At 43.0% G+C, this 17,226-nt stretch overlaps 1 protein-coding gene across 1 annotated transcript; it reads left to right on the top strand.

The window, feature by feature from the left end:
• Positions 1–510: 510 nt before the first annotated feature.
• CLDN5 (claudin 5) lies at positions 511–4,179 on the top strand. The gene has a single exon (XM_064392256.1). The coding sequence runs from the start codon at positions 610–612 to the stop codon at positions 1,258–1,260; it is 651 nt and encodes a 216-aa protein (XP_064248326.1). The 5' UTR covers positions 511–609; the 3' UTR covers positions 1,261–4,179.
• Positions 4,180–17,226: the final 13,047 nt, after the last annotated feature.

The following is a 17,226-nucleotide window of genomic DNA, read 5'->3' as shown; positions in this document are numbered from 1 at the left end:
TCTTCTATTTTCTGGGTGGCTCCTAAGCGTTTGACGCCGTTTTTTTAATATTTGCCTGACACAGTGTGCAGGAGGGAGCTGTGCCTCTCCATCAGTGCTTAGACTTGTGAAAAATTATCAATTAGACTCCAGATAGATAACCAGACCTTTCACACTGCTGGGTGCCTGTATTGGCAAGACCTCTCCGAAGGTCTGGCTGCGGACTTTATCAGTAAAAAGGAAATTCACAGATAACGGCACTAAAAGGAATTTGAGCGGCCGAAATCCGAGACGAGATGCCTCCCGCCCCACGCTTAACTGGGAACGGGCAGCGTCCCTGCGAGCTCCTCCCGGAGCGGGGTGCCGGGGAGAGCAGAGCGAAGTTTCCCGGCTCCGGTGGGGACCCCCGAGCAGGAGGGAGGGCCGGACACCGCCCCCGGCCCCGGCCCGCGGCGGGCGGTGCTGCTGCCGGCAGGGCAGGGCCGGGCCGGGGGCGGGCGCCCCGCGGCTCCTCATATAGCCCTGCCCGCGGCCGCGGCGCTCAGAGCCGGCTCGGCAGCGCCCGGGGCAGCGCAGCAGAGCCGCCCGCCTTCCTTCCTGCGGAGCCCGTGGGACAGCGCTGGCAGCACCATGACTTCGGCGGCGGTGGAAATCTTGGGGCTGGGACTGGGCGTCCTGGGCTGGGTGGGGGTGATCCTGGCCTGCGGGTTGCCCATGTGGCAGGTGTCGGCCTTCATCGACGTGAACATCGTGGTGGCGCAGACCATCTGGGAAGGGCTGTGGATGAACTGCGTGGTGCAGAGCACGGGGCAGATGCAGTGCAAGGTGTACGACTCCATCCTGGCGCTGCCGCCCGAGGTGCAGGCGGGCCGGGCGCTCACCGTCATCGTGGCACTGCTGGGGCTGGTGGCGCTGATGGTGACCGTGGTGGGCGCGCAGTGCACCAACTGCATCCGGCCCGGCAAGATGAAGTCCCGCATCGTGATCGCCGGCGGGGCCATCTACATCCTCTGCGGGGTCCTGGTCCTCATCCCGCTCTGCTGGTTCGCCAACATCGTCATCAGCGACTTCTACGACCCCACCGTGCCGTCGTCCCAGAAGCGGGAGATGGGGGCCGCGCTCTACATCGGCTGGGCGGCCACGGCCCTGCTGCTCTTCGGGGGCTGCCTCATCTGCTGCTGCTCCTGCTCCCAGCGCGACGAGACCTCCTTCCCCGTCAAGTACTCGGCGCCGCGGCGGCCCACGTCCAACGGCGAGTACGACAAGAAGAATTACGTCTGAGCGGGGCTGGCCCGCTCCGCGGCCCCGCGGGGCACGGACAGACGGCTGCGGGCCGGGAGCGTCTGCGGGGAGCTCCAGCGCTCCCCTGCCTGGAGGCTTTTCTTAACGGGGACCCCCGTGAAGCGGCGGCCCTAGGCAGGGCAGCGCCCCGCTGCCCTCCAGCCCGGCTCCCCGGCGGGTCCGGCCGCTCCGCTGCGGGCAGCGCCGCGCTCGGCGCCGCCGGCTCCCGGTACTGACCGACGGCGCCGCCGGCCGAGCGAAGCCCTCCGCGGCCGCCCAGAGCAGGCGAACCAGCGTCTCCGCGGCCCAGGGCGGCCGGGAGAACCGAGGAGCCCCGACGAGTCACGGCGGCCTTTACCGGGACGCCCCGTCCGGGCTCCGCCGCCAGCCCGCCTGGCTCCCGCCGCAGGCCCCGACCGTGCCCCGGCCTTACCGTGACTCTTGCGAGTACTTTGCCGCCCGCTGTCGCTGCCGGTGCCTCGGGGCACCGCCTGCCTGCTGGGACCGGCGTCAGGTGCGTACCGGAGCGAGGAGCAGCTTCCCATCTTCATCTCTTCCCGAAAGGCTGCATCGGGCAGTTCCCGCTCGGACTGATAAGGGGGGGTTTGATCTATTTGGGCAATTAAAATAGGGATCCTGTCCAAAGCATGACACTAACCTTGGTCCTTAAGCAGTAACTCTGTGGAGAAAGTTCTTTGACTTTCCTCAGTTGTTTCAGTGAAGCGTATTGGTCTGTGTGTATTTGAAACTTCGAAAGAGATTTCAGGTAGTTGCTGTCCTTTAGTGGAGCACAGATCAGATACCGCTAGGTTGTCTCTTGAAGTTCTTCATCTCTTCTTCAGCTTATGCTCTGTTTTTACTTGAATATGAACTCATTGCCAGAATTATTCAAGGTCTAGATTAAGAAATCTAGGAGATCACTGTATGTCCTGGCTCCAGCAGGGCCTCTGCTCCTCTCATCTGCACTACAGGAGATTGGAAAGATGAAAATCGCCCCAGATACTGATGGTTGGGGGGAATGGTGTCTTTGTGGCCTTCTTGCCAAGCTCTGCTTGCTGCCAGTTTTGAAATGTGTGTTCAGTTGGACGTGAGCTTGGTTGGCTCCCCACCATGGTTTTGTTAACACGTGCTTTCCTTCATTTACCAAATCAAGCAAAAAATTGCTAGAAGAATTTTACCAAAAATATCTTGACTGAGACTTTACGCCAGGCGATCAGTTGTGAAGTCATGAGTGTCACAGCTCTCAGCTCCTCTGCAATGCCCTAGTAACACTCTGCAGGAAGGAAGATGGTTTGGGCAACATAACTAATTTTCCTGAGGTCAATACCTCCTGAATTTCACCACAGTCTGAAATACTAGCTTACACTTTTTCATTTTACACTGCAGAGACAAACTTTGTTAAGGAAGGGGGTTAAGGGGATGGTGTGATACTCCTCCAATCTAATTACTTGTAAATCCACACAGGATTATGCTACTGACTGTGGCAGCATCTGCACTGCCATAAGGAGATTTCTGCCAAGAGTTAGGGAGGAAATGTGCTGTTTATACTCCTCAGAGATCAAGCCTACAGCCTCAGGTCCTTACCATCATGTAGCAATACAGTGCACACCTGACCTGAGCATTAACTCTTACAGCTTTCTGGTAGCACCAAACTTATTGACAAACCATAGCTGGGGTCTGACAGATTTACATTGACTCTGTTCTTGCCTTAGAAAACTTAAAACCCTGGAAGTATCAGCAATTCATAAACTGGAATGAGAGACTAAAGCCCCTGCAAATTTTGATGTTGAATATTGATCACCTTTTTGAAGAAAACTGCTTTTGTTTTTTAAACACATAAATAGCAGGATCTGAGCTCATCAGAGAATACAAAAGCAGAGCAATACAGCTATTTGTGCTTTATAAAGAGGTGCAGTTCTAATACTGTCTCCATTTAAATAAAAGCTGTAATATTGTTTTTATTATGTGATATGTAATTTTGGTACAAGAGTGAAATATTCTGTATTTCATCATTGCAACTTTTTGAAAACAATGTAACCTTGTAAACTCTAAATGTATTTAAATGCATATATTTTGCAAGAAATCTACCAAAGTTGGCTTGTTATATGGTTTGGTGATTTTATTTCATGACTACTTTACTTTAAATTGTAACATCCAACTGTATTTGTCACTCACCCTCACTCAGTTCTCTGGTGTCTAGCTAACAAGTCCACAGATATTAGCCCAAATCCTGGACCTCACTCACTTTTGTCTCAAGTTAAAGAACTAAACTCCACTGACAAACTGTCTGCATATCTCTGAACAGCAGAGGCTTCAGAAGTGCTGCGGAATTTGGGGGTCTGACCAAAAGATGAAATATTTCTGGACAATGCATTACTAGCATTTCAAATCAAAACTGGTGTCTTTGGGAGAGGGAGGGGAAACCCATGCCTTAAAAGGGAATTTCAACAAGCCAAATTTCTTGTATTGAGGCAGGGCTGGATCCTCTTATAACCAAAATCTGAAAAAAAATCACAGAAAGATCCCAGTGCTAACTGTGCATCATCCTACCAAAACTGTAACTTGTGGCTGAGATCAGTGGGGCAGCACCCAATAATACTTGCAGGAAGTGGAGCCCATTTAAAAAAATATTTTTATATTTAATCTCATTCTTCAGTATCCTTAGTTGTTGCTGTGCTTTGAAAGATAACCTGAGAGAATGCTGATACTGATGTCATTGGCTTCAGGGTAAAAGTCTAAGTTGGTTTCTGTTATGATTTGTTTTCTAAGAACAAAGACCTAGTCCTGAACTTAAAGCCTTGGAAGTGCTCAGGATCAGGCCTGAACCTCATCCCAATGAAAAGATAAATCTATAGCACTTGTTTACTATTTTTATTTTGTATTTATGATTTCGCATAAAAATAAAAACGTGTAAACCAAGCCCCGAACAGGGTCACTGTGTTTTGTGAAAGCCACTGGATTTTTTGTGCTCAGGAAAGTGGGTGTGATATTGGTGCCCAGAGGGAAATTACCTGGGCTACCTTTGGGGAGGAGAGCTGGGTCACCTCTGTGGAAGAAGGAAGGGCAGAGCAGGTAGATCTCAGCTCTCCACTGAAGCCTCAGACAAAAGAGAGCCAGTAGCAGCAGCTGGTCTTGTGATGTGAGCACATTAGGAAGTGGAGTGTGAGTCCCAGCTATTTTGGGAACAGCTCTAAGCATGAAGCTTTTAAAGCTTTCAATTTTTTTAGTTTAAACTAAAAGGAAAAAAATCCTGCTGCTTGGATCAGCCCCAGCCTGACCTGATACCCTAATTGTTTCTGCCAACCATTTCTTTTTCTGGAAAAATGCATTCAAGCTGGGGAAAAACATTTTCACAGATACAGTAGAACAGAACCTAAAAAAAACAAAAAAAAAACCCAACAAAAAACCACCCAAACCCAAAAAAGACTGGCAAATTAAACTATACAGATTAATTGCTAGTGGAGAAATTTGCCTAAGTTATATGACTGCCAAGGAGAACATTCAATATTTTGTAGATTTTTTTTTCAAGATTTTTAAGCTTTGTTCTAACAAACTGTTGCTTTAAAAATGAAGAAAAAACATCTTCAAAGCCTTCATTTTGCAGCATACTTGCCAGCTCGGTTGAGATTAACAAAAGCTCCTTGCCACCCTCCCATTGCTGTGCACATGCTGAGCTGGAAAGAGGGTGTCTGGGCTTGGCCTTTGTCCTGCTAAACGAACCATTTCAGAGTTATGAATTTGAAAGTAACCTGCAGTTCATACCCTGCAAATCTGGTTAGATCCTGTCTGTGCAAAGACGGGAAATGCACCAGGCAGAGGGAAAAGGAAGCTCAATCAGTCACGTTTGCTGCAGGATGTTTAAGGAAATATTTCCTTTTCCTGTACAAAGATGTTTGTTGGGCATCTGCTCTTTGAAACATAAAAAACATTTTACTCTTGAAGTGACAAAGCAATGTAACTTCAGATTTTTTTTTTAAATCTATTCTCTGATCAAATATTATGCAAGGAATTTGTTCTTTTTCCTTGGCCATCTTTCAAACCCTAAAAGCAGGTCTCCTCCAACTCATCCATGTATCTGTAATGTTAAATAGTCCTGCCTGTCAGGGGCCATGTGTCACATGTAAGTGCCATATTCATACATATATTGAACAATATATTAAGGCAGTATTCAGTGTCAGATGGTACCCACAATGCATCCCTTTTTGTGTGTGCACCGAAGAAGAAAATCATTAATTAAGCACACATGTTTGAGGATTTTCTTTTGTAAGTCTGCTTGGTAAGACATAACAAATATTCCTGCTGTATTAGATTAATTGGGTGAGAGCAGGTGAATTCTCTTTTCAGGTCAAAGACTGCATTTGTTGTACTTGTAGCCTGATTGTGATAAAACAAATCATTCCACAAGCAAAGCCTCAGGAGTTTCTTATATTTGTATTTTGCACGTGACTGACGTCTACCATTTTTATTTTGATCAGACCTTTCTTTGTGTCTGTGTGTGTCACTGCTGCAGACTGTTCCTTGCTGACTCTCTGCAGCAGCAGCCTCTGCCTAGAAATCTCCTTCTTCTACTTCCACTACCCTCAATTAGAAGAAAAGGAGAGCTTCAACCACTGCATCACTGATGAAACCTCCCATGGCAACACTGAAGGCTTTACAGTTGCTTGGATACACAGGACTTGCTTCACCTTTTTCTTCAGCACAGATTGAGACATCATGAATCAATTCAGCAGTGTGCTTTGTCTGTGCCATTTTGGGATTTTGTTTACAACAGTGAGCTTTCCCCTCCTTCCAAAGCTCCCCGTGTGGTTCCAACCAAAACTGCACAGAGAAAGACAAGGAGTAGCAGGACTCAGCATGGAAACACAAGTGCTGTGCTGAAGGCATCTCCCAGGGCTCCTGCCAGTCTTCTCCTCATGCCTGAGCCCAGCTGCACCCTGGCCACTCATCTACTGCCCTGGGGGAGAGCTTTGCCTCTCTGAAACTCCACCTGTGGTTTAGGTCACTCTGTCCAAACAAGCTCAGGATAATGGGGGATCAAATCACACAAACTTCAAATGTGAAAATACTCATCAGCATTAGAGTTTGCTTTAAAAGTGATACAGGAAATGAATATATGAATGAGTCTGGATATCAACCATCCTGACAAGAATTAACTGGTGCATTAACTGAACTACTGGCCTTAGCTTTTTGACTTGAGAGCAATAGAATCATACAGCATGGGGTACTCTACATACAGCACTGATTAAAGCAAAAGAAGAATGAGCCTTGAGACTACTATCCAGCTGTTTTGGTCTCAGGCTACAAAAGAAAAATAAAAAGGGAAACACCTCACTCCACAAGCCACAGCCTTTTCAACAAGACACACAAATCTCATTACATTAATAATGGAGAGTAAACAACAAGACCACCTCCAATACCCAGTACAGGAGGACTTTGACCATCCAGAAAACCAGGCAGAAAATAAAATAAGCTGCATCTTTTACTCTGATCCTTAGAATGGCAAAAACTACTCACATTGACTAAAGCCCTGGCAGCAGCTGGCAGGGTACTCATAGCAGGTACAAGGTGTTCCTGAAGCCCAGTTGATATCACATCCACACAAGTTACTCCTTCTTTTGGAAAAAATAGCTTTAGTTCAGGCATGATGAAGTGCCCCAGTGCTGTTATGTACAGCAATAGCAGTGCATCCATTCCTTCCTACAGCTCAGCCCCAAACCCAGGGATGTTCCCTTCTGGTGGATCCTCCAGGCTGCACCAGCCAGCCAGAGTTTGCATGGCCCAGGGAGGTGCTCTGGTGTACACAAACAAAACAGATGAGATTAAGCCCGCTCATGTTTATTTACAGTAGAGAACAAAAGTAAATGTTTAAAATAGCTGATTTTTCCAGGCAAACAACAGATAACCCTCTCAAAATGACTCTGATCCAGCAAGCAAGCTGTGAACTCTGTGCCAGTTGTATCATCCTCTGCACCTCATTGCTGGCTATGTCCTGCAGGAGGTAAGTTACACATGTGCACATTTTAGGTCTTTAGCACCAGCTGTGCCAGCTGTGGAACATTTGGAGTTTTTTTTAAGATAAACAGAAGATTTTTATGGGTTGAACAAATGCACTAAAAGCTAGGAGATGCATGAAACCAGATCCCACAACAACAATTTTAATCTGGTAGCAAAAGCAGTTTGCAGTGTTAAATGCATGTTGGGTTCAGCTGTGTATGTTCCTAAAGATTCAATGAAGCAGGTTGGCTGCCAGAGCTGAGTGGCATTCCTCCTGATCCCATGCCAGGTACTCTGAATATTAACTAACCAAATGTGGGTACCTCTGGGCTCTGTTCCCACTCTCAAACACATTCTGAGCTGAACTGATTCCCCTCTATCACACTCATACATAGCTCATTAGCATTAACTGTGTTTGCTATCAGAACACTTCCACAGAAGGTTAAACCTCAAGAGAATTTAGGCTTGGGCACAAAAGATCACCCAGGAAAGAAAAATAGGCACTGCTTGACAAGAACATATGTGAAATCTCAAAATGGAAGGATTCAGTTTCAATACACCTTCACATATTTGAAGAATTGGGACAAAAACCAACAATCACCAATTCTTATCAGCTCTAACAAGTGCCTAGCACGGCAGAATTCTTGCACTATGTGTATTTTTAGATTACTCTTTCAGTTATAATGTTCTGTCCTTATTGTATATCTTTTGTTAGAATTAGGATATCTGCTGCAGCAGCCTGGATAACCTTTAGCCTGAGCTACAAAACCTTTAACAGTTTCCAATTATAACAGCAATCTTTCATTCTGTAATACAAATAAACCCAAGTGTTATCTCGACACAGAAGACTCACATGAATACCCAATGACTACAGAATGATTTCACCATTTTTTTCCTCTATAATTTCCTGCTATTATTTCATTGGAAGTGACTGCCAAGATCTAAGCAACATAATACATTTCACTGTTTACATCTACTTTATTTTTGTTATACTGTTGACATTTCAAATTGTTGACATGCAAGGCAAGTTTTAAAAATTTAACATCTGCTTGAATTCCATTATGCTCTTGAACCCTTAAATTATTTTTAGGCTGTCCCATTTTCTCCTGATTGTCTTGTCTGACCAGTTGAGAATATCTATGCACCCAAATACTTGTCAATTTTATAAAATTTTACTCCTACAGCTTGTGTCATGGAAGAAGAGTTTCAGTTTTTCAGAAAGGTATGACATGGTAATGTCCCTTTTCAGACATATGGAAGTAGTTTCCTCATAAATATAATCTTTGTGTACTGTAACGATGTGGATTGGGCAGCAGTTTGGAGAAAGAGAGTTCCATTGGATGGGAGTTCCATTAGGAAGAAACTAAACAAAGACATCCTTAAAGCAGTTATTCTGCAACTATAGATAGTGGATATTCCCAAAGCCAATATTGTACTGAGACTCAAGGGGTAAAATGCTGCTGTTTGGATAATATTAAAAGAGACTTCTTGTCTACCTGGGGTTATTAATGACCACAACTATTTAAGACATTCATACCATCATTATAGAGTCCCTCCTAAAAGAAAAGCTATTATCCATGGCATCCTGCCCAGATTCCTGCAGAGCTGATTACATTCTTTAGAACCTGCACTTTGAGTTCATTACAGCAATCCTGACTTCATACCTGGATGCTGTATGGGCTCATTTCACACCCTGAAGCCATTACTGACATCTGTCCTAAAGGCTGATCATTGGTGCTGGGAAGAAAAATCCCTTTTCCCCCTGCCTCTCTCACAAGGTTGGAGTTGGTTTTTTTTTTCTTTCTGTCTGCAGAATATATTCACAGCCTTGCAGAAATGACCTCTGGCAGATTGCAGTGCAAGTATTGAACTCCACTGGTGTGTAGAAAACAAGCCCACTTCAAAGACAGGCTGGGAGGGGGAGATAAATTTTAAGACAAAGTATTTTCCCCTTAATAGAGTTACTGAAATCTGACTCATGTCACAATAAGAAATTGAGAATTTCAGTTTTAACACCTGTTGCTACACAGGAATTCAGATTGTGAAGGAAAGGGCAAACTGCAATTATTTTCCCAAACCAAAAGGTCTTAGGTCTGTCCTGGCCTCATAACATGGGCAGGCAGGATGCAGGAGCTCTTAAACTGCTGTGAAACTTCACTTTGTGACCTTGCAAGGAAGTCTGAGTCAAACAGAAGGGTCTTAACTCAGAGGAAGAAAAAGGAAAGACATAATATTAGTGCTTTATAATGAGCAAAGTGGGGTAAGACCTCACTGTGCTCTAGGCACCAAACTGAGTGTCTGAAGTGACTGTGAAAGCTGCAGTGAAAACTGCACACTGATAAACAGTTAACAGGAATGGGAGCCTGGAAATGGAAATGAACAGATGCAGGGCAGAAACAAAAACTAGAGCTCAGTTAACTTAAAATGTAAATGTAGAACTATAATTAACTTTGTTTAGATTGTACCCAAGTTGAAAGTACAATAGGAAAGGATTTATTAACAGACAGAAAACAGTACACATCACATGTGTGTAGGTAAGGAGGTGAATGCCCCAGACAGGGGGGGTTTGAAACTGATCTCAGCAATGTACAAGATTTTTTTGTTGTAAAAACAAATGAGAGAACTAAAATGAGTGATTGGACACTGGACAAAAACCAGCACAAGTGACTAAATATAAAGGCCTGAGATGAGACTAAATACTGCTTAGCTAATAGCTAATTAATTTGTCACAGTAATGTCCTTTTGGGTCTCGCTGTCCATTTGCATGAGGTGCTGTCTAACATCCATCCTGATGAAGGAAGAAGGTAAGGCAAAGAGTAAATACAAAGTGTAATGAAAGAAAAGATCACAAATATGTGCTGAATAACAAAAAAATGAGGAGTCATCACATTTCTTTCCTAAGGGCTGTAATCAGGGAGGAGAAGGGGCAGCAGTGATTCTTGAATAGTGTCTGCCAAGTCAGTGCAGTACTCTTGGAGCCATACACTGTATTTGTATCTTTGAACAGCCCAGAGAAGATACCCTTTCTGAAAGGAATAATTTATTGGTTATTTGGAGATAATGGAACAGATGAGTAAGCAGATATGTACATTCACAGAGACTTGTCAGAATGGGATATTGGCTCAGAACACAAACAATATATACATTTGGCAAAAATTCCCCATGACAATTGAGATAGTTGAGAGTTTATTAGATAATATGATTTAAAATAAAAAGAAGACAAGCTAGTAAGACAACAAAGCTGGCTTTAACTACTAACCATTCCAAAAAGGTATATCTCTTTCACACAGATCTTGTTGGCTCCTATCACCCATTTGTAGAATGAGATGAGGGTTTTCAGACTGGGTAATGACCCCTGTGCAGCTGTGCTACATTTCATTCTCCCTTTTGTTGCACAGACAGTTTAGTGGGACACACTCCTGTATCCTATTCCCTTTCCCTGTTATTCCCAGCAGAACCTCTCACTTAGCATTGCTAATAGTGCCATGTAGTGCTGTCGTTTCAGGAAATGCCTGCCTGTATTCACTGCTAAATCAAGCAGGAGTCGTGCTGGCAATTCAAGGAACACCTCATCAGAGGGAAAAAAGCAATTGCTGCTGAGCTATTGTTTTCCATTTCATTTCACACACTCAAAGAGCTCTGGTGACCACCCAGTGGGTGCCCTGAAACACAGATTCCAAGACACCTTCCTGAGCTAGAAAGGCAAACCGGATTTACTGCTTAGCCTCTATTGTTACTCAGCCTCTCTTTTCCTCTTAGTTCTTTATTTTCTATTTTTGTACTTCACCCTGTCATTTTCAGTCCTTTTCAGGTCCCCTTCTCAGTTTTGTATGCAGCAGTTGGAAAGCTCTGTCCCTTTGACACAGCATGCTTTGCTCAGGCACTTTTCTGAGAGGATATTCTACAATAGGAGCCAGCAATTCAGTATGAGTCAGAAAAATGAGTCAGAATTCAGTAGCTTTTGCAAGGAAAAAGTCTCATAAAAAGGATATGTTCATTAAGTTATTGTTTTAACTACTCTGTCCTTAACACTGATATCAGCTAATCTACTCACATGGCTACACAGCAAGTGGAACCAGCTGAAACAACAATACTCTTCCCCTTCTTCATGTTCATGAAACAGCACACACTGGATTTGCAAAGCAGGTAACCAAATCCAACACCCATGTATGCTGTTTTTGTGGGTGTGAACAAACTGCAGCCCAATAACAGGATAAAGAAACCTAAACACTGCAGGGAGATTCAGTCCTTTGGTAGGAAGAATGGGAGGCAGTTTTGCTTAATGTTAGAGGCAGATTACACAGAGGCAGAAAAATCTCACAAGGGGAGAAAACAGGCAGAGAGGAAAAACTGCAGGGTGGTTTGGCTTTTCCTTAGAATGTTTTAGGGGAACAGTATTTCCCTCCCTAGAACAGACATGTCTGAGAAATTCCACGAGTGCTTTACAGTATGTGCATACAGGTCTTTAAAGGGTTGTACTTAATTTTTCAAAATGTAACTTTTACACAATCCAGAAGTGGTGCTGTTCTGATAGCACACACTTGCAGAGCCATTAACCCTGGAGGGTAATGCATGTTACTGACAAGAGCTATAAATAATGAAGAGCACACCAGGTTTTATATTTTTAAAGTAGAAAATGTTTTCAGCCATGAAGATTTTGGCAAGTGAGAAAGTAAAGCTTGAGATGACAGACAACATCTTAAACTTCCCAAGGAAAATACCACAGTGTTGGGTGGTAATCTGGTCTGGTACTAGATAGACCTGGACTCTCAATTATAGACAAAATAGGATTTCTAGAAATCTGGATATATCTGAAAACTGGATATTGATTTAACCTAGTAAGCAATGACTGTGTAATTGAGGCAAGCATGGACAGTGTAAATTAAACACTAAACAAGCCTTGGCTCTGTTTAGAAAGCAATTATTTGAGCAGTGTGACACATACCAAATGGTACCATGAAACACCACAGTTCTCAGCTAAAGGATCAGGTTGCAGAATTATATTACAGCACTAGTTCTGCAGCTGTTGAGATCTTGTTTCCATTGTAGGGCAACAGCTTTTCAAATTTGAGATCCTGTGAAGAAAAGCTCCCAAGCCAGTCTGCCCCCTCACAAGTGATGCAGCCAAAGACCCTTTTGAGCTTCTTTGAACTTAACAGTTACCACTGGAAAAGTCCAGAACTGTTTGGAGAGAACCTTGCTTAAATTTTTTATTAATTAATTTCAACAGCTTCCATATGATGCAGCAAAGCCCTTTCCAGTTAAAAGAGACTTCCCTGAAGGAAGAACAGCAGCCTCAGGAAAAAAAATTATAATGTTAGTTTTTTTAAAGATGAATGTCATCCTGTACATAGGGATGGGGACATTTTGGTCAGTGCATGGTCTCAGACGAGGAACTTAGCCAGGCCCCAAGAAGGTAATCTCAGACATGCTTGATCCAGGCATGCTGTATTCTTGCTATTTGAGTCCTAAATTACTTTACTGACCACAGCAGTTTTTAAAGAAAACACCATTTTACATGTCCCTTCCTTCTAGGCTACTGATCCAGTTAGACTTTCAGATCAGACAGTAGATCATTATTAATGGCATATTTATTTTGAGAGCCCCTTGGTGACTCCTTTCAGCAAATAAAAACATACTAAGAGCTGACTGTCCCTGTGAATTGTTTCCAATTCAACGGCAGGCACCTCTGATTTTCCACTGACATGCTGCAAATGAATGATTAAATGAAAGTAAATTCCACTGAGCTAAACAGTGGAAAGAGACACCAACACCAAAGGGACTGAAACAGACAAGCTGCAGCAATAAGAGGTGACTCCAAGTGCTATAAAAGACAGCACCCTTTTGCTGTAAGGGAGTATTATCTCATCTGCAAGGGCCAGAAAGGAATCACGTAAATTAAAACTGGTTTTGAAAAGAATGTCATGGGACAGGCAACATAGTCATAAACATGAAGGAATACCCACAGAAGTAACCTACAGTTCTTAAGCAAGTGGCAGAGACTTCAGAGAAGGATGTTGTTGAACCAAGGATTAAAAAAATCCCCTGTTCTCTTACTAAAATCAACCCAGATCCAGCACTGGAAGGAACTGTGTTGTGATACAGCTTGTGGATACATTTACCTTAGTTTAGTTCATGAGATAGGATTAGGGCTGCCCATAAATTCTTATAGGATTGATTCTAATTCTGATTTAAGAAAGACTTGTGAGCCTTCAGCTCATTGAGAATAGCATGCATCAGCAGCTCTGCTGAATGCTTGTTGTGATATCAAATTACCAGACAAGTCTTTGTCTCTGGTTGTTGAGATCTCAGTGTAGTGCCAGGTGCACACCACGGGAGCAGACAGCAAGTCCAGGTAACACATGCCAGGGTAAAAACCCAGCAGCCACAACTGCCTTGAGGGGGCAGAGGAAGCCAAAATTATTCTATCACACAGCAGAGGTGGCTGGGGAACCCACACTCCCTGCTCTGTCAGACCCAGGGATAGCATGAGTTTAGGTACCATGAAGTTAGGGATCTCTTGCCTATTTTCAACGTTTGACCTTTGTGTTTCTTCTCTAATTCTGCCACCTTCTGAATGACAAAAATCAAAAATCAAATGCTATAAAAGAATGGCATCCAGCCTGAAAAAGCTCCCACAATTTTCTTTCCCTAGTGAATGTTCTGCAATATTTCCTGCTAAGTGTGTGTTTATAACCCAAATGCTTGTACATAAAGGTGGCATTTTTGAGCTCCACCCTGGGCAGCATATTTTTCAGCTCTTGAATTTGCTCCAAGGGAACTTTTAGTACCACCTTGAAGCCAACAATGGTATACGAGTGCCAAGAAGGATTTCAATTTTTCCATTTAAAGAAACAAACATTTCACTGCTTTCTTTCCCTCAAACCAGACTTACTCACAAAGGAAATTTCAGAGGAATGTTTTCAATAATGTTTCCTCTATAAGGGAATCAAACCCATTGATTGACAGATGTACACATAAAATCAACAAATGATGCTGTTTATTGCTGTGAGAACAGTCCTGGTGTTTTATGTTTTGATCCCTCCTCACTTGTGATTACTACTTTTCCCTTTCAATAAGTACTGCTCTGTACTGCTCCCCTCTTTACAAGTCAGCACACCCTGAGAGGCCAATCCAACACAACAAAACCACCTTCAAAGAGCTCCTGTACAAAAGAGACTGATTTTAGAACTTCCTCTTCTGGACTTTACAACTGGGGTACCCCAGACTAATGATTGGAGTGATGTAAAGTTTTATTTCTCTTGTATTTCTGGACAGATGAGCGCTGGAAATGTTGTCCTGAAAACAGGAGTGGAAAAAGTGAAACCAAAGCATTAAAGACCATAAAATGTGACAATTCTAAGGTACTTTTCCTACCCGGGTTCTCTAGAGTACATGGGATTTAACTAAACAATCAAACAGCTCTCCTGCAAACCATTCAGCATTCTAAGACTGCAATGGCTGTCTCAGATCCTGTCAGGTTTACAGGTGATGATTTCTATGTACCAATATAAACCCAAATTGCTGATAGAGCAGCTAAAACCATCAGACTCTGAAATACCTCTGATTTATTGCTTCTGCCATAGAAGCAGAGCAGCAGGCTCTAAGAGAGTAGTCACAGGGCAGAGTGGGAAGAAAGAGCAGAAGCTGTAGCTAAATTTGATAAGGGTCATGAACTAGAGCTCCTATTGATGTAGGACCAACTGCATTTTCATCTAAGTACCAAAGCATAAAAGTCTGATGATAAACATACATACTGCTGTAGATCAAGGCAAAACCTCCTAATATCTCCCAATATTCAACCCAGGAATATTTTCTGTCCTTTATTATGAAGGGTTTTACAAGAGCAAATAAAAATAATGAATATTTGCAAAATAATTTGCTTAGAAATCATTGTAGGGATTTTAGCCTCTATTAACAAGAGCAACCAGCACTATTACACTGTTCCATAGGGTTGTAGTTTTTCACACAAAATCTAGCTGTGCTGCAAATCTGCTCACCACAAAATACTGCACAGGCTAGAATTTTGGGAGGATCTGGGAGGAAGTGAATGCAGACTCCCAGATAAACAGTGACAGTGACCAAACACACAGAAACCACACCTGGCCCAGGATGGCCTTGAGCACAAGGACTGGGCCAGCACTTGTTTGCATCTGGAAGGAAACACCAAATGCAACTGCTTTGTTTCACCCTTCCCACCTGGTTCTGACAGAGAGGCCAAGAACTGACCAAAGCCCACGGGCCTCCCCCTGTGGCTGTTACTGCCGCAGTCAAACTGGCACAGGCTGTGCAGGTTTTTCACACAAGGAAGCGGTAACACTCATTTTTTTTCCCTAAAGAGAATTAGGAAAGGAGGAAATAATTAATTCTTACCCACTATGCAACCCTGACACTGGTAAGTACAAGTCTATTAAGTTACCACAATTCTTTCATCATTCTTTCATTGATTCACTTCAATTCCAATCAAATCAGCTCCTTACTGTGCAATTTCAATTATGTTTAAATTTATCACCCCATAAGAACCCCAGCCATGAATCACTGAGCAGGAATGGCATAAATCAGCCTGTTCAGCTGCTTCAGTACTTTGGGATTTAAGGATTTTCAACATTTTATTTTATTAAAGAAAAATGAAAACATTTTAAAGGATTTGTTTCATACTGCTATTGTTCTCAGATTAGCAGCAGCAGAAATATTTAAAGAACTGATTAGGAGGCTGCTATTACAGCAAGCAAACACTGGAAGAGTTACTGCAGCTTCAACATAAGCCTCAGGGAATGTTTCATTTGCATTCAGACATGGCTAGGTGGAATATGACTGTATATTTCAGAGGCTAAGTTGATTTCTCAGTGCTCTATTTAAGATATCATTAGAGCCACAATTTATGTTTGGGATAATCAATCAAAAGCATAATTATCTCTTCAGGCAGAGATGTCAAGTGACCATTTTACCCAACCTACACAAATTTCAATGGGCCACTCAAACCACCAAGTTACTGCTGCACAATCTCCTCATACAATTATTCCCCAGACAGTATTAACATATTAATCAAAAAATTCTGTAGCCTAAAATAAATGACATAAGGAGCCTTGGATTCTACTGTCCACATTGCAAAATGCTGACATGCAACATTTTTATCTATTGGCAGAGACTTCTTCAGGTGTCCATGCAGATTTAATAACTTTCTTTTTACACAGCATTCCACACTCCTGACTCATTCATAGCCACATTTGGATGACCTGGGAATCAGTTCAACAGCTGATCAATTCTAAAATTTGCATAAGCATTCTGGGCACTTCCAGCAGGTCTTGGGAAAAACTGAACCTTAAAAACCAGCAAAAACCAACCAACCAACAAAGAAAAACAATAAAGGAGGGACAAGGAAAGTTTATGTTTTATATTACACACGTTTGGTTGAAGAATCTGGCAGGAAAGCAATTACCAACACATTCCAGCATAAAAACTAGCTCCCACTTCTCATCCTCCCAGTATGACAAAACATGATGAAACTAAAGGGTGCTTGTGCCTGAAAATTTGTCCATTTTTCAAGACATGACAGTGACCTAGTAAGAGAAGTCTTAAATATATGATAGGGCTGAACTAGTTAGTCATTAAATACTGTGGAAATGGCAGTGATTATTTTGTGATAAATTAATTAATTTCCTACATTTATCTGATTTCATTTAATTCACTCAGCAGTTTGCAGCTGAAAAATAAAGTGAAAATATTTAGAAGTGCACTTCACTGCCACAGAGACTTGTACCATTTACACATTAATTGGCCTGGCATTATTTGTTCAAAAGACAGCAGAAACTTCTGTGTTTCCATTTCCAGGGACCTAAAGCCCAGCAAGGTAGTTCAGAAAAGTGATAGAATTTCTGTATGCTGTGTAAAACCCAAAATGTGCTGTCAAGGGGCAATATAATTTATTGCCAATACTACTTGGTAAGCATGCAAAAACAAAAGGCAGCATTG

This window comes from Passer domesticus, chromosome 17 (genome assembly GCF_036417665.1).
Source record: "Passer domesticus isolate bPasDom1 chromosome 17, bPasDom1.hap1, whole genome shotgun sequence".
Lineage (NCBI taxonomy): Eukaryota > Metazoa > Chordata > Aves > Passeriformes > Passeridae > Passer > Passer domesticus.
This window is presented reverse-complemented; position numbering and strand designations above follow the sequence as displayed.

Bases quoted from the DNA above. Each gene is read 5' to 3' on its own strand.
- CLDN5 (XM_064392256.1), top strand. From the start codon at position 610: ATGACTTCGGCGGCGGTGGAAATCTTGGGGCTGGGACTGGGCGTCCTG.